General features: G+C 39.2%; 3 protein-coding genes across 26 annotated transcripts in view; 2 read left to right on the plus strand and 1 right to left on the minus strand.

The window, feature by feature from the left end:
- Positions 1–9,667, plus strand: part of ATP2C1 (ATPase secretory pathway Ca2+ transporting 1) — a 139,241-nt gene extending 129,574 nt beyond the window's left edge. For all 5 annotated transcript variants that reach the window (XM_049099929.1, XM_049099931.1, XM_049099930.1 and 2 more), the window contains one exon: positions 6,311–9,667. In XM_049099929.1, coding sequence (XP_048955886.1) covers positions 6,311–6,406 — 96 coding nt within the window. In that variant the 3' untranslated portion in view covers positions 6,407–9,667. The remainder of the gene's footprint in view (positions 1–6,310) is intronic.
- Positions 6,299–17,154, minus strand: ASTE1 (asteroid homolog 1). 2 transcript variants are annotated; one of them, XR_007405289.1, is made up of 5 exons: positions 17,012–17,154; positions 14,498–15,823; positions 8,372–9,638; positions 7,167–7,226; positions 6,299–6,498 (listed from the first exon to the last, which is right to left on the minus strand). XR_007405289.1 is itself a non-coding variant. In XM_025449100.3 (5 exons), exons 1-4 carry the CDS (start codon positions 17,042–17,044, stop codon positions 7,177–7,179), a joined length of 1,620 nt encoding a protein of 539 aa, XP_025304885.1. In that variant the 5' UTR covers positions 17,045–17,154; the 3' UTR covers positions 6,299–6,498; positions 7,167–7,176. The 2 variants fall into 2 exon arrangements, 1 of the variants encoding a protein (XP_025304885.1); XM_025449100.3 differs by having other exon boundaries at positions 8,372–8,582.
- Positions 17,155–17,326: 172 nt separating this feature from the next.
- The window catches only part of NEK11 (NIMA related kinase 11), a 253,722-nt gene continuing 243,256 nt past the window's right edge, over positions 17,327–27,792 (plus strand). For 14 of the 19 annotated variants that reach the window (XM_049099933.1, XM_049099937.1, XM_049099935.1 and 11 more), the window contains exons 1-3: positions 17,403–17,541; positions 18,244–18,379; positions 20,729–20,998. In XM_049099933.1, coding sequence (XP_048955890.1) covers positions 20,829–20,998 — 170 coding nt within the window. In that variant the 5' untranslated portion in view covers positions 17,403–17,541; positions 18,244–18,379; positions 20,729–20,828. Of the gene's footprint in view, positions 17,542–18,243; positions 18,380–20,728; positions 20,999–27,792 lie in introns of those variants that run through there. The other 5 variants (XM_035705155.2, XM_035705157.2, XM_035705170.2 and 2 more) reach the window with 5 other exon arrangements.

A 27,792-nucleotide genomic window follows, 5' to 3' on the forward strand; every position in this document is an offset into this window, starting at 1 on the left:
ACCCCAAAGCATAAGATACCTGGAAATGTTTTTCCATGTATTACCTCATTTATCTGTTTTTCCCATCTTAACAGACTGTACATGGCCTGGTTCAGTCATGCCTTTGAATTTGAAAACGTTCCTCAACATGAGGTCCTCTTAGAATTTCTATATTTGGATGAACTTGGATTTTAGCAAATTTCAGACCTGGAAAGAAATACTGAAGCAGCTTACCGTATATGGTTTAGAAAGCAGTTGCTGAAAGTGGGGAGGCATCTTTTTAAAACTACTTCCCAAAATATTTAATTTCAAATTGATACAAGATGCAAAATCACTTTTAGCTGTCGACTGAATGCATCAATGTGTAAGACACTTAAAGTGTACCAAGTACCCTATATCCACCTCACTAAAAATACAAGGTTGATCTGTTTGGAGTCAGATACTAGTGAGAGTTGTCTTTTTACAGAAGTGAAATTATTTTTTTTAGTCTTGGGGGTGACTACTTTCTGGGTGCTGTTCGTGGATTGATGGTGTGCCAGCCATCCAAATAACAGGTGCTAGAGAGTGGCACCCAGTGAACTCTGGAAAGCTCACTAAAGGGGGAAATTTGCTTTGGCCTCCTTAGGATTATGGGAGTAAGGCCAGTATATAACCCTGGCAGTTGTAGGAAAAGGAAATTCATAGGAAGTGGTCTTATCTGCTACTAATTTTTTCCTTTTTTTTCAAATAATTTATGAAAAGATTTTATAATTTGAGAGAGAGAGAGAGAGAGAGAGAGCGCACAAGCAGGGAATGTGGCAGAGGGAGAGGGAGAATCAGGCTTCCCGCTGAGCAGGCAGGATGTGGGGCTCCATCCTAGAACTGGGAGATCATGACATGAGCTGAAGGCAGACGCTTAACCGACTGAGCCATCCAGGTGCTCAATTTTTTCCTTTCTTTAAACATACCCAGAGCTCTTCAATTGGATTTTAAAAACAATACAGAAGAGTCCTTGATAATAAGAAAAAATGGCAAGGAGGTGCATATACCCACAGGGATAGTTCCTTCTGGTCTTTTTTCATTATTTTCTAAGGTTGAACTTGGCTGCCTATTCACATTCTCTTGGCACTTTGCCTTTTAGTGTGGTTTAGCCAGCCAACTCTGAAGTTGTTTTAATGTTTTCATGTTCTTGCCCTTCCCATGTTAGCCCATATTTGGTGGTGTTGATCTCCTTGTCTCTGTAAAATTTCTGCATTAGCTCTAGTAACCACTGGTGTCATGGTCTGATCTTTCTGCCCAGCCCCCTCTCTCTCCTCCTCAGATCCCTTGCTTTGCTCTTGGTGTGGGTGCTTTGCTCTTGTGTGGTTGTTAACAGTATTGGCTGGCATTCCTTACATATTTCTAGTGCCAGGCACTGGATGATGTAACTTAAAAGTACATGTCATTTTGTCTTTATGTAACAATTTGAACTACTTTGATCCCCTATGTTACAGATAGGGTAACTGAGGAATAGTCATTATTTTATGCACAAAAGAAAAGATAATCCTAAGACCTTTCTACTTAGAAAGGTCTTTATCTTCTAAAATTATAATTTGAATTAGAAATCTAAACTTAAATACTAAAACTAATTTGAATTTTTTGTCATGATCAGTCATCTTGAAAAGCCTTTAGAGTTTATAGTTACAGGATATATAAGTTAAACTTTCTAGGTCTAGGTATCTCAAAAAGGGCTTGTCTAAATGAAGTTCAAGTAACTTTATTACAACTAGATAGAACATGATTGTAGTGTAGTGTTTTACTCTGTCCAACTTTATTACTAAAATTTATTCATTTTAAAAAACTATCCAGAGTCCCTTTGGTACTTAAACTGCTAATTGGAGACTTACATTTCCAAAGCCTCAGGTGAGCTTTCATTAGCTAGAATTGAATCAGAAAAAGCAAGACCTAAAGACTTGTGAAAAATAGGAAACAAACTTTCCAAATAGAATATGGAATTTGTAACCTACAGAGGTGTTTCCATGGCCCAAGGATCTCCTCTGAATTACATCCCTGTCTAGTAAAACCCAGGCTCAGAGCCAAATCTGAGAATCTTGTGATTTAACCTCTCCTCATCCTGGTGACTGCTGTCTCTTTATTGAGCATTCAATCTGCACTTTGCCATTTTGTGGCTGACAGATTGCTTTATAAAATGTCCTTGTTATTTCATTATGTGTTGTCTTCCCCAAGCAGCTTACCTAAATATGACTTTGGGGATCAGGTACTATGTCCTATTTCTTTGGTAAACCCCTCAGATACCTTGGAGTGCCTATGACCTCTCACTTATATATCCAGGAGAAGACCTATAATTGGATGAGGTAACTCCATAATTGTCAGAGTAAAAGTTAATGAGCATTGTTAGATTCTAACTCCTTCTCTAAAAGGATGAGTAATTCAAGTGAATGGCTCTGATTGCAATGGCTAGAGAAGGGAACCTGATTTCGGTGTCTACTGAAGGAGGGTCTTTTTGCTTGAAAAACTCCTTTTAATGAAAAAAAAAAAAAGATGAATGATAAAATTCAGTTGACTTTTAATTAAACTTTGTAGCCCATACACTCTTCAGTTTGGTGCCTATCAAGCCAGGTACTTGCCAAAGTGGAAGTAGAAATGATTTTTCATGCAAGGCTGGTGGTTTGCAAAAGCAGTGTTAATAATAAAGCCAGGAAGTAAGAGACTCATATTGGGTGTAATTTCCACATTGGCCCCCAACTGCAGGAATCAAGAAAAAGAAAATTTTTATATAACAAAGGACTTAATGTGCTGGTAGTCCCCATTAGATCTACAATTGGAAAAACACATATCAAAAATAGAGCATATGACTGCTTTATTGATTTTTTTTTTTTTTTCTTGGATAACCATCTCTTTAGAAACATAAAAAGAACTTTGGTACAGACCCCCAGGCGCTCCTCCTAAAATAAACAAAAATTTCCTTATTTCAAGAACTCTTTATTTGAAACAGAAGCCAGTCTTTAGGGCTGAAAACTTCAGAAACAAGTAAGATTGTGTTTTTGCCAGTCAGCACTTGGAAAGTGTGATGCTGGGCTTACTCCCTAGTATGGTTCTCACTAGGAATGTGGAAAGACTTGTCTGCCAGATGTTGGGAACTGAACATAGGCCTGTTCAGTTTAAGCTTACATGGCAGCTTAAAGCCATGTTTAGGGTTCTCACTGATGGAATATAGAATATAACATTGAGAGAGTACAGTTCAAGAAAAGAACACAATTTGCAAATAAAGTGCAAATAAAACAAAGGCTGGGAATCTACCTTCAGATCTTCTAGATCTTGCCCAATTAGATTCATTCCACTTGCTTGTTATTTTCAAGTTATTTATTTGGAACTGACCAGCACCTTCACAATTCTGTTGGTATTTATAATTTTAGCAGCCTCTAGTGTGTTCCAGAGCAGTGCCTTTCAAAGTCTTTCGACTGCAATCCACAATAAGAAATATATTTTGCATAACCGTTTAATATATGATATGCATGTCTGATGATTTCCACTTAAAAATGCTGGTTATGACTCATTAATTTCATATCCCATTAATGGGTCAATTCCCGCAGACCTAAGATTCTGGTATTGCTGCATAGATCACTAATATTCTAACTTCTTCATAGTGTTTCCTCATTTTCCTCTATCTAGGAGCTCAGGATGCTATTGCTTCATTTGTTGGAGCCATACAGTTTCAACTTCTGCTTTAAAACCTGGAGCATTAAAAAAAAAAAAAACCCCTGGAGCATATAAAGTATTCCTCAAGCCTGCCATGGTCTCATTTCCCTAGTACTTAAAGGTGTTTGCTTTCTGTCTGGTTCCCTCACTTTTCTCTCCCGAAGCCTCAGACCTTTCAGAATAAAGGATGAAGAGGAAACAGTTGAGAAAAAAATGTTTTGAAATGATGATAACCCAGTTCCTGCTTATAGGAAATAATTGAAATAAGATTTCTATTCGTTTTGGAAACATAGCTGGCTGAATTGCTGCAAAGGAAAGGTTACAGATTTATTATTAATGTCCGGAAATGGAACGTAAGAAGTACAAACATGTTTTTAAGTGCGTTTAAGAAAATACAGAAGTTTCTTGAAATCAGGTTGTATTTATTAAAAGCAGAATACAAAATACCTTGGGACTCAAAGGTTGCCTCTTAAAATGTTTATCCCCTAACAGATTCTAAATAAAACAGTTAATCATTTCAAGGGGGAGGTAACAGAAGTTTTAAGGATTATAATTCTGGTTGCAGACTGAGTTTATTCAAGCTCCGAGACCTCAATATGTTCCTCCAAGTTTTCAACCATTAATAGCCCAAACCGATTGCTTCCCTCATACCAGCATCTAGTGTCTGAGGTGGTTCCCACTCTGTTTTTTGACCAGCTGGTACCGTGTCTCTTTTGCCTTTTTTTTTTTGAATTTGATTTACCCTTTGGTAGGAATAATTCAGCAGGGGCATATGACCTTGTGGCATTAAACAGATGTTCATATAGTTGCTTTGCTTCAGGGCACATGCTCAGGAGACTCTCTACAGAAGTTGATGTTAGCAGCTGTCGGCATAGTCCATGCACCAGGCTCCCACTATACAGTCTGTTCAACAGGAGAGAAAAGTGTTAGTAAAGCATAGGTTCAGTGCAAAGACAATGATCATTAACATGGCTTCAACAAATGCAGCTAACCACTGAGAACTCTTCTTGCTTCTGTAGAGTTATTACTAAAATTACTTAAGAAAAATCTGTTCCTTGAAGGAAGGAACTGAGTTGTTATTACAAACTTGGCTGGTGATATCTAAAAACTTTTTATCAACAAATTAAATGAGAGATGCTTTGCTGCTTCTACAACCAGCCCAAAGTTGAGCAGACCTCTTAACACTTCAAAGAAAAGGAATTAAATATGTTTGATAAACTAAATAGGCATTCTCTTGAAATATGAGAAAATTTAGTGGCATCTTTTGCAAGATCACTGACTCACACGTACTGAAAACCTACTTTAGAAATTGAAGATGAGATTAACTGGAAGCCACAAATTTTATAACTTAATGCCAGATGATCAACTGGTGCCTTAGCAACTGATGCAGGACCATCATTTAATCAGGTTAAGATCATCATTTAAAAAGCTCTAGTAATGCTGAGATACCAGAATAGTTCTGCTGAAGTTATTATGAAGATAACTATTTGGTCTTGTTTTTCTCTGTTCTGTTGTAAAGGGATTTGTGGTAGTTAGGATCCACTCAAGAATCACCTAAACTATTTAAAGAAGGCATAAAAAATCCATAGGTCAAAGGCCAATTAATCTTACTTGGTACAAGGTTCTAGGGTTAGCTCAGATATTAGGCCCAGGGATGTATTAACACTATTTATTGCTTAGGAAGCTTTATACCTTAAAACATTTAGTCACACTGGCGTATTTTATATGCCTTCATACATACATCACTCATTTATTTGACAAATATTAAAGTACTTACTGTATGTTAGGCACCAGGGCTACAAAAGTAAATAAAATAGCTAAGTCCCTGTCCTCACAGTGTTCACATTCAAGTAGAGAGAGACAAAGGAGATCTATAATCTCAGCTCCATTTGCTAACAATCTCCCCTTTATCTTCCTCCCTCCCTCTAGGATCTCCTGTATAGACAATCACCAGGATGTCCCAATCCACTGAATGTGGCACTTTTTCACTGGCTCACACACTACTGCTACCCTTCCTTTCTTACCCAGCTTTAATTCCATAATCAAACATAATCACTTACTGGCATACAGGCTGCCTCTCCCTTCTTCATACTTACCTGGCAAAACAAAAACCCTAGACAAAGTTCACTGAAGTGTCTTAGTGGTCAACTCACTAGGAAAAAAGCTCCATTACAACAGATTTTTAAAAAAAATATTTTGTTCATTACACCCTGGCATAAAGTAGGCATTTAATAAATATTTGAATGAGTATGTGAACTGTATGCCAAGTGGTAAGAAATGCAATTAAAAAATCCAAGAGTAGTAGAACTAGAGTGACTGGAGTAGAGAGTAGTATTCCAGGAGGGTAATCAGAAAAAGCCTTAAAAAGTGATATGTGAACAAAGACCTGAGAGAAATGAAGGAACAAGTTCTATAGCTTTTTACTTTAAGGGACTTTTTAAAATATTTGATCTAATCACAGAAATTTTTTGAGAATATGGAAAAAAATTAGTATTTCTCCTGTTTCCAGTTCTTCAGCTATAATAGTGATCTAAGACCAATTACACTAAGATTAATTTTTTAAACATAGCTTATATGCTTTAAGTATAAATAAAAGTATTTACTTCTGTGTGCAGCCATCTGAACTAGTTTCCCGTGGTGCTTACCGAGTTAGGTCTGGTTCCGGGAGAGGAGTGGACAGCAGCTGATTGAGATACATCCCCATCTGCAGACAGCACTGCCACTGACAGAAGATGTGAGCTGTGTCTAAGTCCAGTCTCGTGCCCGGCCGCGTCTGCTCCTTCACTCTTTGGAACTCTTCATACAACATCCTAGCACCATCCTCCCGCAGATCTTCCTTATCTAGACAAAGAAACAACCCAAGGGCAGTATTTCCAAAAACACTGTATAGCCTGTAATTTTCTCTCTATATAGAACTTTGAATTCCATAAGGAAAAAAAAATTAGTTTAAATAACCAAACTGCTTTTCTCTTCTGGCTCTTTACTATTTTCACGTCAATGTAAAAGCCTTGCTGTATAAACTGAAATATTTATACTGAAATGCCTTTTTAATGACAACCTAACTTTACTCAACCCCAAATTATTTATTTTTCCTTAAAACAGTATCTCTTCCCCTGGTCTACCACCTGACCTTAAACACATCTGCATCTGAACTCTCCAAGCCCTAAATCTGTCTCTCTGAAAAATACAAATTACTATTAAATATCATTCTCCTCACTGTTCTTGTTCACTAACTTTCCTTCCATGGAGGCCTCTATGCTATAGTGCACTTACACAGCCTCTGTGTTTAAAGCGCACTTTAACTTCTGCTTTATGAGAGGAAAACAAAAGCATAACTCAGTGAGAGTATGGTCAGTCATCTACTTCACATAGTAGAGGTGAAGAAGCAAGAAACAGCCCTAGGAAATGAGTGTAGTGTGTGTTCAGCTGTAAGTTTCTGCAGGTCTGCTTGTGCAGGGAGGTGCAAAATGACACTGGACCAACTTGAAAGTAATAAAAAGGAGGCCCACCTTTTACCAATTAGCGAGCAGCAAGGCACTGAGCCTGCCTGGGTGCGGGGTCCACAATTCCTAAAAGAAAAGAAACAGACCCTTGACGTGCCCCTTCTGTTGGACTCAGGTAAACACCTAACAGGCTTGTTCTTTGAGAATATTCTTAAACTACATTCATTATTTATTATTCAATGGGAGGAAATACCCTAAACTTGCGTCTTGACTAGTAGTGGGCCTTAAGTTGGCTATCCCTTCTGACAACTACTCTCACACTTGGGGTGTCCTGGAATCTATGCTGGTTCACTCTTTCATTTAACTTACTTTAAAAAGTAAACTCCAGAGTAGTATTACCCACCAGAACTTCCAGCGATGATGGGAACGTTCTGTATCTCTGCTGTCCAAATCGGCTTCCTCTAGCCACATGTGGCTACTGAGCACTTGAAACGTGGCTGGTGTCAAGGAGGAGCTGAAGTTTTATTTATTTATTTTTTTATTTATTTATTTTTTTGGAGCTGAAGTTTTAATGTTAATAGCCACACATAACTAATGGCCATTAGATATTATCACTGCTCTGGAGTGTGATAATGATTATACATGTCTAGATAAAGTGTTACAGCATTCATAATCCTTTAATTCCACGAGAGAATTGAAGTGCTCCAATGCATCGTCAAATACTTCACCTGATAAATCTAAATTGCCTTAAAGTGTATTTCTCTAATAGGAAAGTTACTATTTCTACCATCACTAACACACTAATTGAAACTTAACAGTGGAGAAAAAGTAAAAAAACAGCACAAGTACAAATGTTGATATGGTTGTAGGTATTCCGAAGTTTCACGAATGGACAATTCTAAATCAGTTTTTAGTGATGATGTTGCCACTGTATTGACAGGGATAGGGTACATGGAATACAGAGTGTAATTGGCACATTACACATTCACACTTCATAGATGAAAGCATTAGGTGCCACAGGGCACGTGGGATTAGGCAGTGGCAGCACATTTTCACTGCTGTGCCCTTATAATCAAGTTCTGCAGCACAGAGCCTGACACACAGAAGTGATCAAAAATATTTGCCAGTGAATGAATGATATTTCGGTGCCTCCATTCCTAAGTTGTGGATATAACTGATGGGAGTAAATAATCCAAGAATATTTCTTTGTTTAAACTTACGATTACATGCAAGTAACATGCAGATATATATTGGAATTTCCAGATACCTACCAGGGCTGTTGATTATGGCATGCAAGGGCCCCATCAGCATCCCTAGCAGTAAGGCCTGGAGGTGATGTAGCTTTGCCTTGCCCTCTGTGTGCTGCAACCAATAGCAACTGACAGAAATGGGCAGCTTCAATGAAGAAGGGATTGGTTCCAGGATGGTCTGTTTCACCTTCAGAGTTTCTAACAGAAGTATCTGACGTTTGGCCAACGAGAGCTGAAAATACATACCAAACATCCTGCAAGTTACTTTGGGGAATGTCTTTGGTGTTTTTTTTCTTTTTTTCCTACTCTGAAGAGACTTCAATGCAAATGAATTGTCTGTCAGTTTCTTATCTTCCTATGGAAAGAAATCAGCAACATTCAAAGCATTTAAAACACTGGGTGCTTAATAAATATGGTTGAATGGCTATATTGTCTACCCCCACTACACAGCCCTTGCTCATGATATTCCATCTTCCATGTAGGCTGGTGAACATCTTCAGTGCATGTATCACTTAGGAAGCTTATTAAAATATTCAGTCCTCAGGTCCCAACCCCCGAATTTTGATTCAGTAAATATGAGAGGAACCCAGGAATCTGCATTTTAACTATCTGCTTTGAGACACAAAGATGTATATTCAACCTTACTCTTACTTGCCAGTGAATATTGAGACCCTGCCTTCTTCACGATGCCATTACTGATCACTTCCAAAAGGCAAACATAGAGTATATGCACCCTTTGTGGCATATACAGCCTTCTATTTGGGTCCTGTCTCTTGTCCCTACCCAGGTGAATGTTTTATTATCTTTGTTTTCCCACACAAGGATTATTCCAGGGTGGCTGCTTGGAGGTGAGAGAAACATCAAGGGAGATAGTAAGATTTAAGGACTACCTGTATCGTGTTTACAATAAAACTCCATACTCACTTTTACTCCATGCTTTAGAGTGTACTTCAAATAAAAGGAAGTTAATAGCTATGAGGGTTTCAGGCTTCTTGAATTAACTTTACCTTAATGAATCTTAAGAACCATAAGGGACCTTATAGGCCACACATTTCTACAAATAAGGAAATTAGGACTATTAAAAGGGCACCTTTAGAAGGACTTTTTATGATCAAACTTTACGGGAAAAAAACAAAACAAAAAAAAACAGTTGTATTCCTAATGTCTGCATGCAGCCAGAAAAGGATTTCTTAACTTTCTGAAAGGATGAAATATTTCTCCGTTATCTAAAACCGAGTTTGTGGTCAATCATTGTGTTGTGTTGACAGCTGGGAATGGACCTGTTAACCTGAAATAAAACACATCATAATTGGCAAAGTAGTTTCATTACTGATGTGTGAGAGTATTTTTTTTTTTTGTTTTTTTTTTTTTTTGTTTTTTTTTTTGTTTTTTTTTTTGATGTGTGAGAGTATTAAATCTAATTTATAAACACTGGTTTTAAAATTTTGATACTGTGATAAACTTTAGAATTAGAAATATTTAAAATGCTTTACAGTATAATCACTCCTTATGGGAAGTAACAATTAACTTACTTAAATATAAAGTAAAACAAACTCTTTATTATCTCAACTGGTAGGAAAACATACCAAGTAAAGCTAAGGAAATACATAAGCTAAGGAATTCTTTTCTGAGATCTAATGCTTAAATTTTTGAATTCCCTAGCCAAGTTACAACTTTTACGAACAAAGCAGAGTTTGGGCTTTGACTTTAGAGGTGTTCTGTCTCTCACTACCTGTACAGCACTGGGCAAGTTTCTGAGTGTTTCTACAGTCATTCTGATTATCTGTAAACGGGCATTATAATGAATTACACAAGATGTTTTATGGAACCCACTAGTTCTTAGCCCTTCCAAAAGAGGAACTACAAAAACAAAACAAACAAAAGAGGAACTAGTCTGCTCACAGCCCTTAAATCTGGTTAGGTTTTATCCCATATGACAACAACTCTCCCTTATCCCAAGGGGAAGGAAAGTACAAGCCTGTAGAAGAAAATCCACAGGGAAACAGACACCCAGAGAGACTGCTCTGGGAGTGGCACTGCCTTACTCCCAAAGAATAATCCACTTCCATCTCCTTATGATTAACCTCTCATGGTTAGCTTGAATGGAGCTCTATCCATTGCAACTAACAATCAAAATGAAAACCCTACCCTATCTGGTTACTGTGGAAATTAAATAACTATAAAGGTTTCTATTACAACAGCTGGCACAAGGCATATAAAGTGTTACTAACTCGAATAGATAACTATCATAAAATATGTATTCATATACTGCATTTGTCTTTGGAATCACATTTGCACCTGATACCATTTAGAATTATCATGGGCTAATTAGAGCCAGTAACACTGAGCTAAATACAGAATTAATTTATGCCAAGAGAAAGCTGAAAGATCTCACCACACAGAATTTCACTTTACTCTGAATACAGGTAAGTGATGAGAACACTTGGCATCTCCACTTAGCAAGGAGTATAATCAGCATGCTATACTCATGGACTCAACTGGATTTTCATATGAAGAAGTACCCTATCCCTATGTCACACCATACACAAAAAATCAGTTGTAGATAGATCATAGATCTAAATATGAAAGGAGAAAAAACCTGTCATGACCTTGAATGGTAATTTTCTAAGTAGGTCACAGAAGTGATAACCATAGTACTATATTGGGACGCCTGGGTAGCTCAATGGTTGAGTGTCTGCCTTTGGCTTAGGGCGTGATTCTAGAGTCCCAGGATTGAGTCCCACATCTGGCTTCCTGGATGGAGCCTGCTTCTCCTTCTGCCTATGTCTCTGCCTCACTCTGTGTCTCTTATGAATAAATAAAATCTTAAAAAAAATTGGGCTATATTAAGAACTTCTCTTCATCAAAACATACTAGAGTGAAAATCTACGGAATCTGACAATCTATTCACATGTTATTTGGCAAAAGATGTGTGTATAGAAATCAATAGGAAAATGAGCAATAGAGTTTGAACAGAAAATTATATAACAGAATAGTGAAACAGCCAATGGACACATAAAAAGTGCTCAAATAAGTCATTAGAGAAATGCAATTAACACCTACCAAATTGGCTAAAATGATGCCACTATACAACCATCAGAATAGCTAAAAAAAATTTTTTTTACGGATAAAAAACACCAAGTGTTCACATGAGTGTAAATTAAGAGGAACCTTCATAATCTGCTGGTGGGAATACTAACTGGTTAAACCACCTTGCAAGACCATTTGGCAATGTATCTTGTAAACTGAACATATGCATATCTTCTAACAATTCCACTCTTAGTAATATATACAATAGAAATGTGTCCATACTATCTATAGATGATAGGCACTGGAGTGTTCATAGCACTATTCATAATTGCCCAAACTGCTAACTACCGAAATGTCTATCGCCTGCAAAATGGAAAAATCAACTGTGGTATATTCCCACAATGTAATAATACACAGCAATAAGAAATAAATGATCTATAGCTTCTCACAGTGATATGAATTTCAGAAACATCGTGTTGAATAAAAAGCCAGATGAATTCATACTGTATGATTCCATTTTTACAAAATATGAAAACAGTTAAAACTATTCAATGTTGTTAAAGGTCTGGATAGTGATTATAGGAGGTGGGAGAGGAGGTACTGGAACCAGACATTAGGGAAAACTGTTGGGGTACTGATTATGTGTCTTCATCTGGGTGTGCTTTACATGGAGGTGTCAAGTTGGTGAAAATTCATGAAGCTGTACAATCATCTGTGTTCTTTGTGTACATACTCAGGGAGGGATGAATTGCAAAGAGGCAAGGGGAAACTTTTAGGAGTGATGCATATATTCATTATTTTAATTGCAGGATGTTTTCACAGATGTAAACATCAAACTCATCAAAGCTTACGCTTTAAATATGGGCACTTTACTCATTTCTCAATAAAGCCATAAAAAAAGTTTTAAAAACTCTCCCACATAGCACCATTTATGTTGTGAGGAGAAATGTAATTTCAACAAAACATCATCATTTAAAATGTTGCTAATTTCAATTTTATTGGTATGGGTGAAGGTTTCATAAATTCCTTCTATTTGGAATTTGACCTATGCTCAACTTTCTAATCTATAACCCTAGAAACGTAAAATTAGCTATGTTACTTACATGGTAAAAATAACTTGTAAAATTGCATCTAGATTTGAACTATAAATGAACTGTAAACACCAGATGGGGACATCATATCACGGGGCTTCCCTGAGTGCAGTGACTTGTAATTAGGCATGGCCCTTGCAGGGAGCTTGGAAGCTATGTTTATGGAATTGTTACAAAAAAGGAGGGGGAAGGCGGCCAGTGAGACTTTAATTGGGATATAATTCACATGTTATAAAATTCACCCTTTTAAAGTGATTTTAGTAAATTTATAAGCTTGTGCAACCATCACTAATTCCAGAACATCTCAGCAGCCCCCAAAAGAAACCCCGTTCCCATTAGCAGTCATTCCTTATTGCCAAGGAGGCACTGGTACCCATCGGATGTGTTGCTCATTTCCTCCTGAGTTGGCACTAATGAGATTAAAGAGGTTAGTCCCTCATCAGTGTAGGTCAGGTATTGCATTTGGGGCTTGATAATGCCTTGGTGGGGGGGGGTGTGTGGCGCTGTCTGGTGCATTTTAAGATATTTAGCAGTATGCTAGGCCTATTCCCACTAGATGCCAATACCAACACCCTTCCCCCTCAACCTGCGTACTGCTAATCGAAAGTGTCTCCTGACATTGCCAAATGTCCCCTGTGGGAGGTAGGGGAACAAAATAATTCCAGTGGAGAACCAGTAGTGTAGACTGTTGCAAAAACTCCCAAAGGAAAGGAAAGCCTGATTCAAACCTGCTGGGAAGGTATGGTTGCTGTCCTACATGCTTGAGTAAACTGGTACCAGGAAAGGTCTAGGCTAAGTCTCCTGAATCTGAATATTAGGTGGATTTAAGAAAACTCTCAATAGGCACTGCAATTGGTATTGTAAATTTATATGCATTTAATTTGTAAATTTAATTGTATTAGCATAAGCAATTTCGTATTTATTGAGAGAGAGAGTGCAAGCACAAGTAAGAGCATAGGGGTGGGGAGGGGCAGAGGGTGAGGTAGAGGGCAAGGGAGAGAATCTTGAGCAGGCTCCATGCCCAGCACAGAGCCCTACTTGGGGCTCAATCTCAGGATCCTGATATCATAACCTGAGCTGAAATCAAGAATCAGATGCTTACCCTACTGAGCCACATAGGTGCCCCTCTCTATTTATAATTTTTAACATATCTGTGTAATATTACAAACAACAAAATAAACACTGGGATCCAAAATGGTTTTACCGGGATCCCTGGGTGGCGCAGCGGTTTAGCACCTGCCTTTGGCCCAGGGCGCGATCCTGGAGACCCAGGATCGAATCCCACGTCGGGCTCCCGGTGCATGGAGCCTGCTTCTCCCTCTGCCTGTGTCTCTGCCTCTCTCTCTGTGTGTGTGACTATCATAAATAAATGAAAATTAAAAAAAAAAAAAAGAAATTAAAAAAAAAAAAACAAAAAAAACAAAAACAAAATGGTTTTACCTTGAAAAGTGGGTTGGTCTGAGAGTTACTTAGGTTTTAACAACACTGAGTTATGCTAAGAATCATGTTTTCAATATCAAGCTAATTATCATGATCCCATAAACCTAAATCCTAACAAAAAAGGTCCTCATTGAGAAAAATGAAAAATTAGGCCCAAGGATCAATATTAATCTTGTTAATTGAAATCTGATGCAGTCTAATATATTAGTTATGCCTATGATCAATGCCTTCAGGCACACTTTATTTTGCAGCTCAGAATTTTATCCTTTTCCTTTTTTTCTAAAGGCACATAACCCCAATTTATTAAGTATCAACAAAGTAGTTGTAATAACTGCAAAATAACACAGACTACTGAAGTAGAGTGGAAGTGGCAATCTAGAGCTAAAAGACCTGGGTTTCAGTCCTAGCACTGCAATTCTCTGGCTGAGATATTACATAGTAACCCACTTTGAATCCTAGTTTTCTCAGCTATGAAATGGGGGGAATAGAGCAACCAACCTCATTTGGTTATATTAAGAGAGATAATATGTGTGAAAGGACCTGTAAAGTACTTTATAAATACTAGATTAGTGTTGCAAACACTTACCTCAGTCAATTTGCTTAAGTCAGAATGATCCTTGGGCAGTTCTACTGCATTAACAGTTGATGTTTTGATATTTCTATTAATCCTTTCCACTTCACTGAAAGCTAGAGGCTGAGAAGGCAATACATTCCAGGATGTATTTTCCAGATGTGGAGAAGCATTCAGAAGAAGCCCATAAATGATTTGCCGGATGGGCAGAGATATTCTGTGGGCATTTGGCTGCTGCATATTTTCTACCTGTGTGTGCAGAATGGTCCGTCTTAGCACCAAAGCATCACTGATGAAAGGAGAGAGCTGGCCTTTGGCCAAAGCCACTAATACCCATTCGGGTAAATCCAGATTCAAGGCTGCTGGACAAGCATAAGTACCATACTGGAAAAAGTCTTGCAGCTCCACCTGAGATTGCTGGTATTCTTCCATGGAACAGCAGAGAATTTCCTTAACATTTTCACGATCCTTTTTTGGGAGATATTTCAGAACATTATCGAGTGCTTCAGTAGGGTCAGCAAAATGAGATAACCAATTCAGAAGTCCCAGAACTCGGTGGTGTCTCCTCCCCTTAGAACTGGTAGCTCCAAGAGGAAGACGCACTTTACTTAAGAATGTCTCTATGATGGGTAGATTAATATGATCGTTTCCACATAGCACCGCAAAAAGAGGTAGTAGAGATTTATTCATGTTGCTGAAGTGATGGCACAATGCATCAAGGGAAAAGCATTTGGCAGGGATATAGCAGTCTTGTGTGCCTTTGAGAGTGTTCACATTTCTCCACTGAAAGCTATTTAAGGGGCAAAACCCCGATTTTAGGTCAAAGATGCAAAAGTCACTATCTGATGATAACACAGGGCAATTCCAATGATTAGCCAGTGTCATAATGTCCCGATCTGCCTCTGAGAAGCACTGGACAAAAGACACTTGTAGCTTGATCAAAACCTGTATGAATGCTTCCCGGATGAGTAAAGGACACACATACCCACCCCCACCAACAGAAAGGGAATGAGCCATCTGGATCTTCTCCCTAGCTCGATCCTTTAAAGTTTTAAGTTTTTTATCGGAAATATCACATCCTCCATCTAATACAACATATGGACAGATATTACAAGCCAACAGTGATTCAAAGAATTTTTGTGCAACATCTGCAAAAGAATCATAGTCTCCTCCATACCGAAGTTCCAAGTTTGAGTTGAAGCAAAGCCGGTGGAAGAGAGCGTAGCCATCAATGACAATTTTTGTGTCTCTTAACTTCAAATCAGTGAAGAACTCATTACTATGATCTTCCACAAAGCTCATTAGTCCTCGAATACCCATGATGACTGTCTGAAGAATTGCCTGTTTAAAACAGCAGAACACACTTTCAACTAATGCTGTTTAATGGGGACCGAGTCTTAATTTCCAACACCACAAACCAACATCAAATGTTATGAACAGCTCTTTAAACAGAACATATTAGGCGTTAGCCTCTCAATTCTTACCTAGATGCTCAAGTAACACCACCTAGCTGAGTGCCTTTTCATTCTCTTTTGCTTTCCCCATGTGTGACAAGGCACAAATGCAATGGTTTCATGGAGTTTAATCTCTGGATAGGGTGGAGGCTATTGATTCTAAAAGAAAATCAGTTAAAGCCCATTACTGACATACTAACAGAGCCTACTGCGGGCTCTGATATGGAAACATAACAGTCATCACCTTGCAACAACATTTTCGCGGGGTCAAAATAAAAAGTCCTGAGCTATAAAAATGATACCCTCTCACTCTCATAACTAACGAACCAGAGAGTACCGGGCTTCAGTTAACGAAAGTGTGTAGGGTCAATGATACCCATCCAGTTTTTCTTTATTGATAATCAGTCTGGGAATTTCGTTTAGGCCTTGGCTTGTGGTCAGTCCCATCTTAATTGGCATATAGTTTTGAGTAAGGAAAATTACTGCTACATGCATGCAGGAACTCCCCAGCTTCACCCTAACTAGAGGTTCTTTCCCTCTTCTTGCAATTGCATATCTGGCTCAGGACCAAGAATATCGCTCCCTCTCTGGCTAACTGGAGTCACAGAGTGTGTGTTACTAGCTTTTCCTTGGGCCTCCCGCTCCAATAGGGCTCAGCGTGGCACGGTCTTTATTTAAAAACCATGAGATTTTTATCGACGCCCGATTTCTTTTGCATTGATTTTGATTTTTAATTATATTGCATTAAAATGTGTCTATCTTGATTACAGACTTCTGGGGCACCCCTTGCATTTTGCGCCCACGTCAGTTCACCCCAGTTTTGGCCCTGCCCTCCTCAGCATCTTATCTGGTATAGCAGTTATTTATTGACGTCTGTCTTGCAAAGCTTATGCGAACGGAGGCCGTGGCCACTCCTCCTAAGCTAATTACAGGGCCTCGCAGGAGCTGAACAAACGTGTGCTGGGTCGGAGGAAGGCGCCCAGAAGGCTTGAGGCCAGTCGTCAAACACAGGCCTTCACACCTCGCTCCTCCACAACCCTCATAACCGGCCACCCGGGCCAGCAGCCGAGCGCACCTGCACCGTCCTCCCCGGGGCCGGCCCTTCCATTAAAAGGCTGCAGGAGCCACTGCTGGAACCGCCCGCACGTGAGGGTCCCACCTGGGGAGCGGGAACCGGAAGTCGCCGCGTATGACGTCACTGGGAAAGCTCGCGTCCAGGAAGCTGGTGGAGCCGGAGGGCGCGGGGGCACAGGGGCTCCGGGGCCGCGGGGCGCGAGGTCGCTCAAGGCAGGCGGGGATGTCAGCTCCGAGAGGGCCGCTGCCACGTTAGGAGAGCCAGGCGGGCCCGACCTGGTCGCCTTTCCCCGCCCACCTGGGTCACCGCACACTTCCGCCTCGGCGCCCGGCCCCGTGCCGCCTCCCGCCGCTTCCCAGCATGCCCCACGCTGTCTCCCTGGCAACGGGGCGCAACAGCCTGGCCCCGAGGTCGGGCGGCTCGGCGGGGCTGCTGCACCTACGGGAGACCTGCCCGGCGTCCGTCCCAATTACGGGTGGGACCGTGGGCACGGCCTGGCGCCGCAGCTCCTCCGCCCTCGGCCCCGAAAGGTATGCGAAGGGCGGCCCGCGTGGCGCGCCGGGCTCCCCGAAGCCGCGGACGGTGATGGCTTCAGGTCGCCCCAGCGGGGCTCGGCCTCCGGGGGCCTCCGTGCCCGCGACCCCTCCGCTTCCCTTGGCTCCTCGCCTCCCAGATCCGCTCCCGCCTCCGGAGCAGAAGCGTGGCCGGCGCCGCCTCCGTATATGTTAGCCCGCTTTGCGAAAATGTAATTTTTTTAAAAAAGAAGTTGAGGCAGGGAATGTTCGTTTTACCTTAAGGTTAAGGTTTGCCTTTAAGGTTAGGGTTCGGTGGGGGAGGGGCAGCCTTCGGCGCAGGGCGTGACCCTGGAGACCCGGGGTAGGGTCCCACGTCGGGCTCCCTGCAGGGAGCCTGCTTCTCTCTCTGCCTGTGCCTCTGCCTCTCTCTGTGTGTGTCTCTCATGAATAAGTAAATAAAATTAAAAAAAAAAAAAGGTTAGTGTTCCACTTAAGCAGAATCTGGTGTCTGACCTGCTTCCTCTCTTTATGACAAGGGAAGAGAACTACTTGACTTGAACCCGTGATGAACACGCTCCTTCCCTTGTCTTTTGCCCCCAGCCAGGTCAGTTTGCAGGAGGTCATCTCTCCCCTTTCTCACGGTTCCCATCCGACTTTCTAAGTCTTCTCTTCCCTCCTCTCACCACGCACACTTTTTTTTCCTCCCTTGGGCAACAGTCGGTCTGTGTGTGGATGCCTGTTTGCCTTAACAGAATTTGTTGAACCACCTACTACTATATGACAGGAGCCAAGGATACAAAGATACAGAAGGTGTGTGTATCTGGCGCTCAGCTTCATCCACAACCTTCAGGAGGTAGGGGCGAGTGAACGTTGACAAAGGAACAGATAGTTCTGGAATCTAGACAACATGGGACCTGCTAGGGTAGCTCTGTGGTTGCACAGAGGAGATTAGTGGAATTGATTACTAAAGGTCACAGGGCTGAGTCTGGGAGTTTGGCAGAAGGGAACCTAGTTCCAAAGTAGTCTGTGGGCCTGGCCAGACTGCTTAGATGACATTGCTGGGTTTAAAATTAAGCTCATTTACAAACAGGAGCCCCTGGGAAATTGGACTTCTCCAGAACTAGTCTGTCCTTCACTGAATAGGGACCTTTATCTCATCCCTAATATAAGGAGAATTACTGGGTCATCTGGAGGGTTCTTTCCTGTTGAAAACTCTAAGAGTCCATGTATTTTAATTTGCCAGAAAGTATCACTTTTGTGGGAGCAGGGAAAGCAAACAAAATACACATCTGGAGGACTGCTCTCCAGTCATTTTTTTTCAGTAGTAGATTTTACTGATATTTTCTGTGATCTTGATAATCTGATGTAAATTTTTATTAATTCAGGGATTTTGAGGTTCCGACACAATGCTAACGTTTTAGTATTGTCATGAGCACACGATGATTGGTTTCTTCTCCTCCTCCTTTTTCTTAGATTTTATTTTTAGGTAATCTCCACACCCAACATGGGGTTCAAACCCACAGTCCTGAGATCAAGAGTGGCATGCTCTGCCAACTGAGCCAGCCATACATGCCCTCCCCCTTTTTAAAGCTATTTATAGAATACATCTTACTGGCATCAGGTAAAACCTAACTGATTAATGCATTAGTTTAAGAAGAAAAATGCCTAAATACACATTTACTGTTTTGTTCTAGTCTGAGGATATTTGTAATTGCCACCACCATGCAAAGTGTGTTGGTCATGAACCCCAAACTACACAGGTAGCATCTCGTTTTATCGTTATACACGATAAGTTTTTGTCTTATAGTTGTGGAAACTTGACTCCAAGGCATAGACTGTCTTCAATTAAAAATCATGTTTTCATAGATTTTAAACAAATCCACTTTTCATGATTACCAACAAAACATTTTACATTTTGATGAAGTAAAAGTGATTTTACTGGGCATACACTCATATAAAACAGTCCTACTTTTCATAATCCTGCAGCACATTTATAGTTCCTTGAGGAATTATAACACATGTATATTCAGCTATCATCAAAACACAGTTTTTGGTTTGAACTGCATTTGTGACACTTATTTCCAATCCAGAGAGATTACTCTATACACAGTGTGTATAATAACTTCAGAAACTAGATCAGAATTGGTTTAGGATGGGAAAAATTTATTCTGAAGTCTTTGTTCCTCTTCACATCTATTCTAATAAATGCAAAAGCCAAGGTTTAATATCTACAGAAAAAAATTCTATGCTAATTTCTAGTGTGATCCTAACTCACTGTTTGTTAATCAAAACAGACATAAGGTGGGAAGAAAGACTTACGAAGAGATTGATGCAAATGTATAGATTTTAAGAAATAAATTTTAAGAAATTGTGGGACCCAGGAAATTTAACAAAAATCCCCTACCCCTGGACAAGCAGAGCAGGACTGACTCCATTTTGTGCTGCACCCACCTTGTGCCGACCTGCTTAGGGCACTGCCCCACCCTAGTCAAGGCGGGGCGCACCCTAATCGGAAATGGGGTCAGTGATAGGCCGACCTGCTTATTGCTTAGGGCACTGCCACACCCTAGTCAAGCCCGGGGCACACTCTAATCGGAAATCCGGCTCAGTGATAGGCCAGTTCAAGTGGATACTTTAGGGTAAAATGTAATTCAATGGGCCACCTGCGATGAACCAACATGACTGTGCAACTTTCTGCGTATCGCATTGGCCACTGGCCCCTAAAAAGCTGCTAAGCCTCTTAGTCTCGGGGTCCAAGTCCCTGCCCCACTGTGTCAGGTGTACTTGGACCCAGGCTCGAGCTTGTCAATAAACCCTCATGTGTTTGCATCGGTGTCGGCTCCTCGGTGGTTCTCGGATTCGCAATCTCGGGCACAACAAAATAAATATAAGAATAAATGTTCTTATATTTGGATTTTTTAAAAAAGTAGGTGGGGAGTATAACTCTTAAACACATTAACTGTAACTCAGTTTTGCCATATTCAGATGTATGAGGGAAAGCTCTCTTCCTGTGAAAGACTGTCTTCTATTAGAATCCGCCAGTATCTCTACCTTTTGACATTTTTCTCTCAGTCACCAAATGTGGTGTCATTGAATCCACTACTCAAAGTTGCAGATATCATTGTCAAAAACTTCTACATATGGCTAGGAATACATTAGCATTCTTTAGGCTTGCCTGATCTCTGAACTTTTCACTTTTAAGGTATTGACTGATGCTACCTGGATGAATTTGGCCATCTTCTAGGAGACTTGAATATTAAATTTCTGTAAGCATATGAACCAGTTCTCTCTTGTTGGGAGCCATGCTGAAATTCCAAGAGGCTGCTAAGTATGCGAATGAATCAATAGCCATTTCTACTTATCCAAAGACTTTGATTGCAAGAAGATATGTGCTTCAACAAAAACTTGGTAGTGGAAGTTTTGGGACTGTCTATCTGGTTTCAGACAAGAAAGCAAAACAAGGAGAGGAATTGTAAGTAAAAATACTTCATACAAATTTTGAGTTGGCTGCCCTGTATGCATAGCTCTTAGCTCATTAAGAACATGGAGTATCATTTGCCCTTTGCATTTGAGATTCTAAGAACTTAGTGATAGAAAAACTTCTTGAATGGTGTCTAAAGATAAGATTTTTAAACGTATTTCAGCAAGTGAGTGAAGTACCCAAATGACCTAGAGATGGGAAATGGGGTAGATTAAGTGAAAATAACATTTTTATGCATACCAGAGTCTCAATTACAGCATTGCTTCCACTTAACTTGATTGGGACTTCTTGAATGAGAAAGTAAGAATTGTTTATAATGATGGCAATTTTAGAAATGTTATGAAATGCAAATAAATGGTAATTCACACTTGAAGTGAATAGGGTGTACTAAGGGAAAAATGGTATTAATTTTCCTTGGCTTTCTTCTATGGAGGAGTTTTTCCAAGTCTGAAGTCCTACAATTCTCAAATTAGGCATTTAAACCAAGCAGGAGCTCCCATCTAAAATTACATTAATAAAAAAAAAAATAAAATAAAAAATAAAAATAAATAAAATTACATTAATAATATTGAGGGCCCTCTTGTTACTTCCTTTTCTTTGATTTTGATAGGACTTTAAACTTTCACAGTAGAGAAAAACTTGTAATGCTGTTGTCTGTTACAGATAAGGATGAATCTTCCTTTCTAGCTTTAAGTTGTTTGAATTTGCTGCAGTGATAAGTTAGTTGGAATTGGAGTTAAAATAAAAACTTGTACATCAGAAACACAGGAAAAAGACAAAGCAGAGGAGGAATGAATAAGACATCAGTCCTTAACTCTAGAAGAACAGATTTCCATCCCATAATTCTTTTTTTCAGAGATTTTGAGGCTTTTTAAAATTCTTTCAGCTTTTGCCCACTGGATTTAAAATGAATGTAATAAATAAACATTTTCTACTTCTTAATATTACATAGAAATTATAAAGGTAAATGTTGATGCTACTATTTTATTTTCAAAATCAACTTTTTAAATGGTCTTTATGTCCAGAATTAAATAGTTTTCAGTAAATTCCTACATGAAGAATGGCAACAGTGCTGGCACTTCTCTGGTATCCTTAGAGCATGCTTCATGACCCCTATCAAAAAGAATTCCAGAAATCCTAGAGGTACTCTTCCACCCATGTAAGACAGAATGATAAATTTCTGAAAATTACTAGATTACCTTTATGGAAATATTGAGAGTAGGACCTAAATCTGACCCAGAACTTGTAAAAATCACATTGTATATGATGTGGGACCACAAGCAACTGGTCAAAAAAGAATTCTTGAGACATTTTCAGTGCAAAAAGATGCTTTTATTTTTTATTTTATTTTTTTTTAAATTTTTATTTATTGATGAATCAGAGAGAGAGAGAGAGAGAGAGAGAGAGAGAGGCAGAGACACAGGCAGAGGGAGAAGCAGGCTCCATGCACCGGGAGCCTGACGTGGGATTCGATCCCGGGTCTCCAGGATCACACCCTGGGCCAAAGGCAGGCGCTAAACCGCTGCGCCACCCAGGGATCCCAGAAAGATGCTTTTATTATAGCACAGGGATAGGACCCATGAGCAGAAAGAGCAGCACTTTTGTTGTATGAAGCTGGTGTTTATATGCTTTGTGTTCAAGGGGGTGGGACATGCAGGGAATGTTAGATCATACATGTTTTCTTTGAATTTCCACTTGTAACTACTGCTGCAAGATTTCTCTGGTGCTTACCATTCAGCTCAGTATTAACTGTCAGGGAGATATACCAACAGTCATGATACCCTTTAAATAATACTAACCAGTACATATGTGATCCTTATTGAAACTGTGCAGCCTTCTGGGCTAAAGGTGAACGTTTTTCTGCTTTTATCCCTCATCATAAAGACTATATTTGATTTTGTTTTTTTCATTGAGTGAAGAATGTGAAAAATCTTAAAGGAATTCATAGGAGGGCTAAAAAGTTGAACACAGGGATGCAAAATAAGATGTAGGAAGACCAAATTTGAAAGCTTCAGACTTGAGATGATGGATGAGTGAAGTGTGTAGGTGTTGGGGCAGGAGGAGAGAAATGGAGAGGAAAGGGTTGGTTGGTTGGTTGGGAAGTGATTTGTCAATAACTCTTCCTGTACTTGCCCTATTAGTCTGAAAACACCTAACTTGGGCTGAATATGGCAGATGAAGCCCTAGGGGTGAGGGATGAACCCAACAGTGAGGATAATTGACAAATTACTTGATACCAGAAAATCTAGCATAGAATCTCTTGAAAAACAATCCATCATCAGAATCTCTACAACATATGACAGACAGGCTACATTCAGCCTTCAGATGTGTTTCGTTTGGCCTGAACAGTGTTTCTTTTTCAGTCTAAATTAGTTGCCAGTAGTTAGCCATGTGTTGCCACTCTTCACTGTCTCTTTTACCCAGCTGTATCACACCTTTCTACTACCTGCCCGTCCTTAGACATTTGATTTTAGATCAATTGATTTTAAAACTCTCTGCTAAAATCATGAGGAATCATGACAATAGCTGTTCACAAAATCCTAGAATGCTAGAAGGAAGGCTGTAACTTGTCGTGGTTAAGACCACAGGCTTTGAGGATGATGTAAAGCCAGTCTTGTTCATAACTGTAAGATTAAGGTTATGCAGTTTCCTAGTCTGAGCTTCAGTTTTCTTATCTGTAAAATGGATAAGATACTTCATAGGGTCATAATAGGATTAAATAAGATATCTATAAATATATGAAATATCAAGATAAATACATATAATAAAGAGTATATAATATATAAATAGATATATTTATAAAGAGACATAAATTTAATTGTAAGTAGATGTGTAAAATACAGACTATCATATTACCTTATGGATATTACTCAATAGCAGTTGAGATTTATTTATTTATTTATTTATTTAAAGATATTTATTTATTCATGAGAGACACAGAGAAAGAGAGACAGGCAGAGACACAGGCAGAGACACAGGCAGAAAGAGAGAGAGGCTGAGCCACCCAGGCGTCCCGAGATTCATCTTATTTATAAATAGTCCAAGTTAAAGGAATAATTAAAGGAAGCCTAATAAAACTTTATCTAGTCACCCAACAACTGTACTCTCTATTAAGTGAAAATGTTTCTTTTGCATTCCACTTTTAGGGAGAAATCTCTCAAATCACATTTCAAATCTGATCTCAGGCATGGGATTTTAAAATCTTATTCAAGGATCTTTCTTGAGATTGTAACAATTCTATTGTCATCTATTCTTTTGTATCTGTATTCAAAAAGCAATTGATCCTCAGAATGTTGACCTTTAAGCTACCAGTTGAATCTTCAGTCTGTGAGCAAGCCACATTAATTAGCACCACCCATTCTCCAAGCAATTTGGTTAGATAAGATTTTAAATTATGCTTTACACAGGGACGCCTCGGTGGCTTAGCGGTTGGGCACCTGCCTTTGGCCCAGGGCGTTATCCTGGAGTCCTTGCATCTAGTCCCGCATCAGGTTCCTTGCATGGACCCTGCTTCTCTCTCTGCCAATGTTTCTGCCTCTCTCTGTGTGTCTCTCATGAATAAATAAATAAAATTAAAAAGATAAATAAATTATGCTTTACATAGTAGGCTGCAAACAGGGAATTGGTTAGTGTCAGAGATGGGTAGAAAATAATACCAGAAATGTTTCTATGTTATGAATGTTATTCCCTTAATACATCAGGGTAGATCTGACTCCCTTCATTGTTTTGTAGACATACCCCTAATCTTTTGAGATTATAAAGAAAGTATATCATAACCTTCTGTACCAGACTATCTCTTAGTATCCCATTAGAGTGACTAGAGTATACCATGAATCTGAGATGGTCCATAGGACATTTATTAATAGCTCATGTGAAATCTAGGATTATGTAAAATGCACTTTTAGATTTAATCAAAGAACTAAACAAAAAGAATATACTATTCTAACTTTTCCACCAGAGTATTGCAATTTATCATTATGCCACTTGGGGGCATCACTCTACCATTGACATTTTTCATATTCTGTGACTTTGTGCATTTTAATTACAATGCACATACCACATTCCTTTATATTTTTATTGACTTTCTGCATTAGCTATGGGATTTAAAAGAAGCTACAGGCATGACATTTGATTACATTAATCAAAGAAAACTCTTTGACATAAAGATCTGCCATTCCTTTTTTAGTTATCACAGTAGAATAAGATTAAACTTAAAATGAGTATTGAATGACATAGAGGTTTTTCTTTTAATCTGCATCATGAAATTTATAAAACAATATTTAGGAATATTTTCTTTCATAATTATAGAAACTCTGATCTAATGGATGTGAGGATATGATAATGTTAACTGATATTTATAAATGTTCTAATTCTGCTTCATAATTTTATATTTTTGTTAAGCTGTCAGACTTTATTTTTTTAAGCAAACCACAGATTTTGATGAGCTAAGAAGTTCTTTGGCCCTTATCACAGTGCATGTAACTTAATAGAAAAGAGACGTTGAGGAAGTAGGCTTACCCTAAGATACATGATTAAACTTGTACATGATTACTTATACATGGTTAATCATGGCCACAGTTGGAATGAATTTCAACATTCATTTTATCAGCATAGAATGCTGGTTATAGTGCTGTTTTTAATTTCATTAACTTAAAATACAGTGGCATTATTATTTAGAGTTGATTTGGTGCTGTAGTCTTTTAGTTTGTCAACACATTAGTATTTAATTTATGTATTAAACCTTTGCTTTGTTCTAAGCACCAGTAAGGAAACTGAAGCAGTAGGAGCTAAGGCTTGGCTCTCAGGAACTTTCAGTCTAGAAGAAGATACAATTAATATGCATAAAACAGCTAGCAAACAGTATAATATTTAAACATCTATATGCCACTTTGCTCTCAGAGTTGTTGGCCACTGCTCATATCCATTCCTAGTTATCTATGGTTTTTATTTTACTAGTTTTTGTGAATTATCCAAGAGCTTTCATATTTTCCCCCTTGGTCCTGTCAGTGTAAATATCCAAATATTTCCTTCTTTAACTATTTACTTACACATTGGCCTTTGCCTAAATATGGTCAGCATGGTTAGCATGGAAATGCTTCTCTCTCCACAGAACATTTCTTCTCAGTATCAAATGTCTACAGCATGAGATAAGGACTGGAGTCAAATCAGAAAAGTTACCAAGTCCTTAGAAAAATGTCTTCAAGCCTGGGCATTTGCCTCCTGGGATAGCTCTTGAGCCTATAGTAGAACAAATTTTTAAAAGTCCTAACAGGCAGATTTCTCACCCAGCCACAGAAGCAGAATGGAGGAGAGAGGACTAAGAGCTGTTGCTAGAATTAGTCCCACTGACAGCAGAGGGGAGAGGTCCTCAGACCTTAAGAATAAAGGAGGTGAAAAGTCATAAAGGTTCAACAAGAATAATAAAAATCAATAAAACCCCACAACAGTCTGGGTCCATTATTGTCAGATAGCTCTCCTAAGCCCAGTCTCTTCCTGAGAGCATCTCAGACTTCTGCACCAGTTCCAGAATGTTCTTTTGAGATACAGTCATCAACAGGGCTGGGACTGAGGGGGTCAGGACCTTTGAAGGACAGAACCATCATTAAACCACCACACTAAGATCCAGTCCTCAGCTTTTAATCTTTTTTTTTTTTTAAAGATTTATTTATTTATTTATGATAGAGAGAGAAAGAGAGAGAGAGAGAGGCAGAGACACAGGAGGAGGGAGAAGCAGGCTCCATGCCGGGAGCCTGACACAGGACTCGATCCCGGGACTCCAGGATCGCGCCCTGGGCCAAAGGCAGGCACTAAACCACTGAGCCACCCAGGGATCCCCTTTTCATCTTAATATACTTAGAGATAGTCAATTTTGGTAGGGGCTCATGCTAACTAAATTCAGACAAGACAGATCTGTAAATCATAATGCCACTTCTTAATTCAGGGCCTAGAATGAATAGTATCTCTTTTCATGTGTCCTTGCACCATTTTATTTCTTTCTTTTTTTTTTTTCTTGCACCATTTTCTGATGAGAGTTCTAGAGAAGCTGAATATCTAATCAGAAGTAAAAATATAGACAAAATGAAGTAGAGGGAGTAGTTGAATAGCTCTTTGCTTAAGCCAAATAGAGTCTCTTCCTCATGACAGAGAACATTGTTCCAAAGTGACCATTTTTTTCAGAACTGTCAGACCCAGGGTGCATCTTCTGAACAACTCTGGATGCGCATACATTCAGTTATCTTTAGGGTACCCTCTTTTCCTATAATGAAAGTAATATGCATATATGTTTTATTAAAAGTGCAGCTGTGCATAAAGTGGGAAAATAATTCTGTAATCTTGCCACCCAACTTCTGGTCTTTTCTGTGTGTGTTGACAAATATTTATTCACTCTTCTAAGGAAACATATAGTATTAGTCACAGTGGTTGCCTCAGAGATGGAGGATGAAAGTGAAGGAGATGTACTTTTCACTGAATCCTTTTTGTACATTTGGAATTTTTGGAATTTTGTACCATGTTAAAGTTTTAAGAAAACAACAACACAGAGAAAATAAAAGTAAAAAAAAAAAACAAAAAAACCCAACTCCACATGTTCATTCAATGAACGTTGGTCACTATTTGCTGATCACCTGCTCTTCAAGGTGCTTCAGTCTGGTGGTTCTCAACCTTGGCCAAAGAATGGAATCACAGTATTTTAAAAAATACATGTTTGAGTCATACCCTAGAACATTGTTTTAGTTGGGCCACACCCCAGGCATCTGGGCTTCTTGAGAGCTTCCAGGTGATTCAAA

Source organism: Canis lupus, chromosome 23 (genome assembly GCF_003254725.2).
Source record: "Canis lupus dingo isolate Sandy chromosome 23, ASM325472v2, whole genome shotgun sequence".
Taxonomy (NCBI): domain Eukaryota; kingdom Metazoa; phylum Chordata; class Mammalia; order Carnivora; family Canidae; genus Canis; species Canis lupus.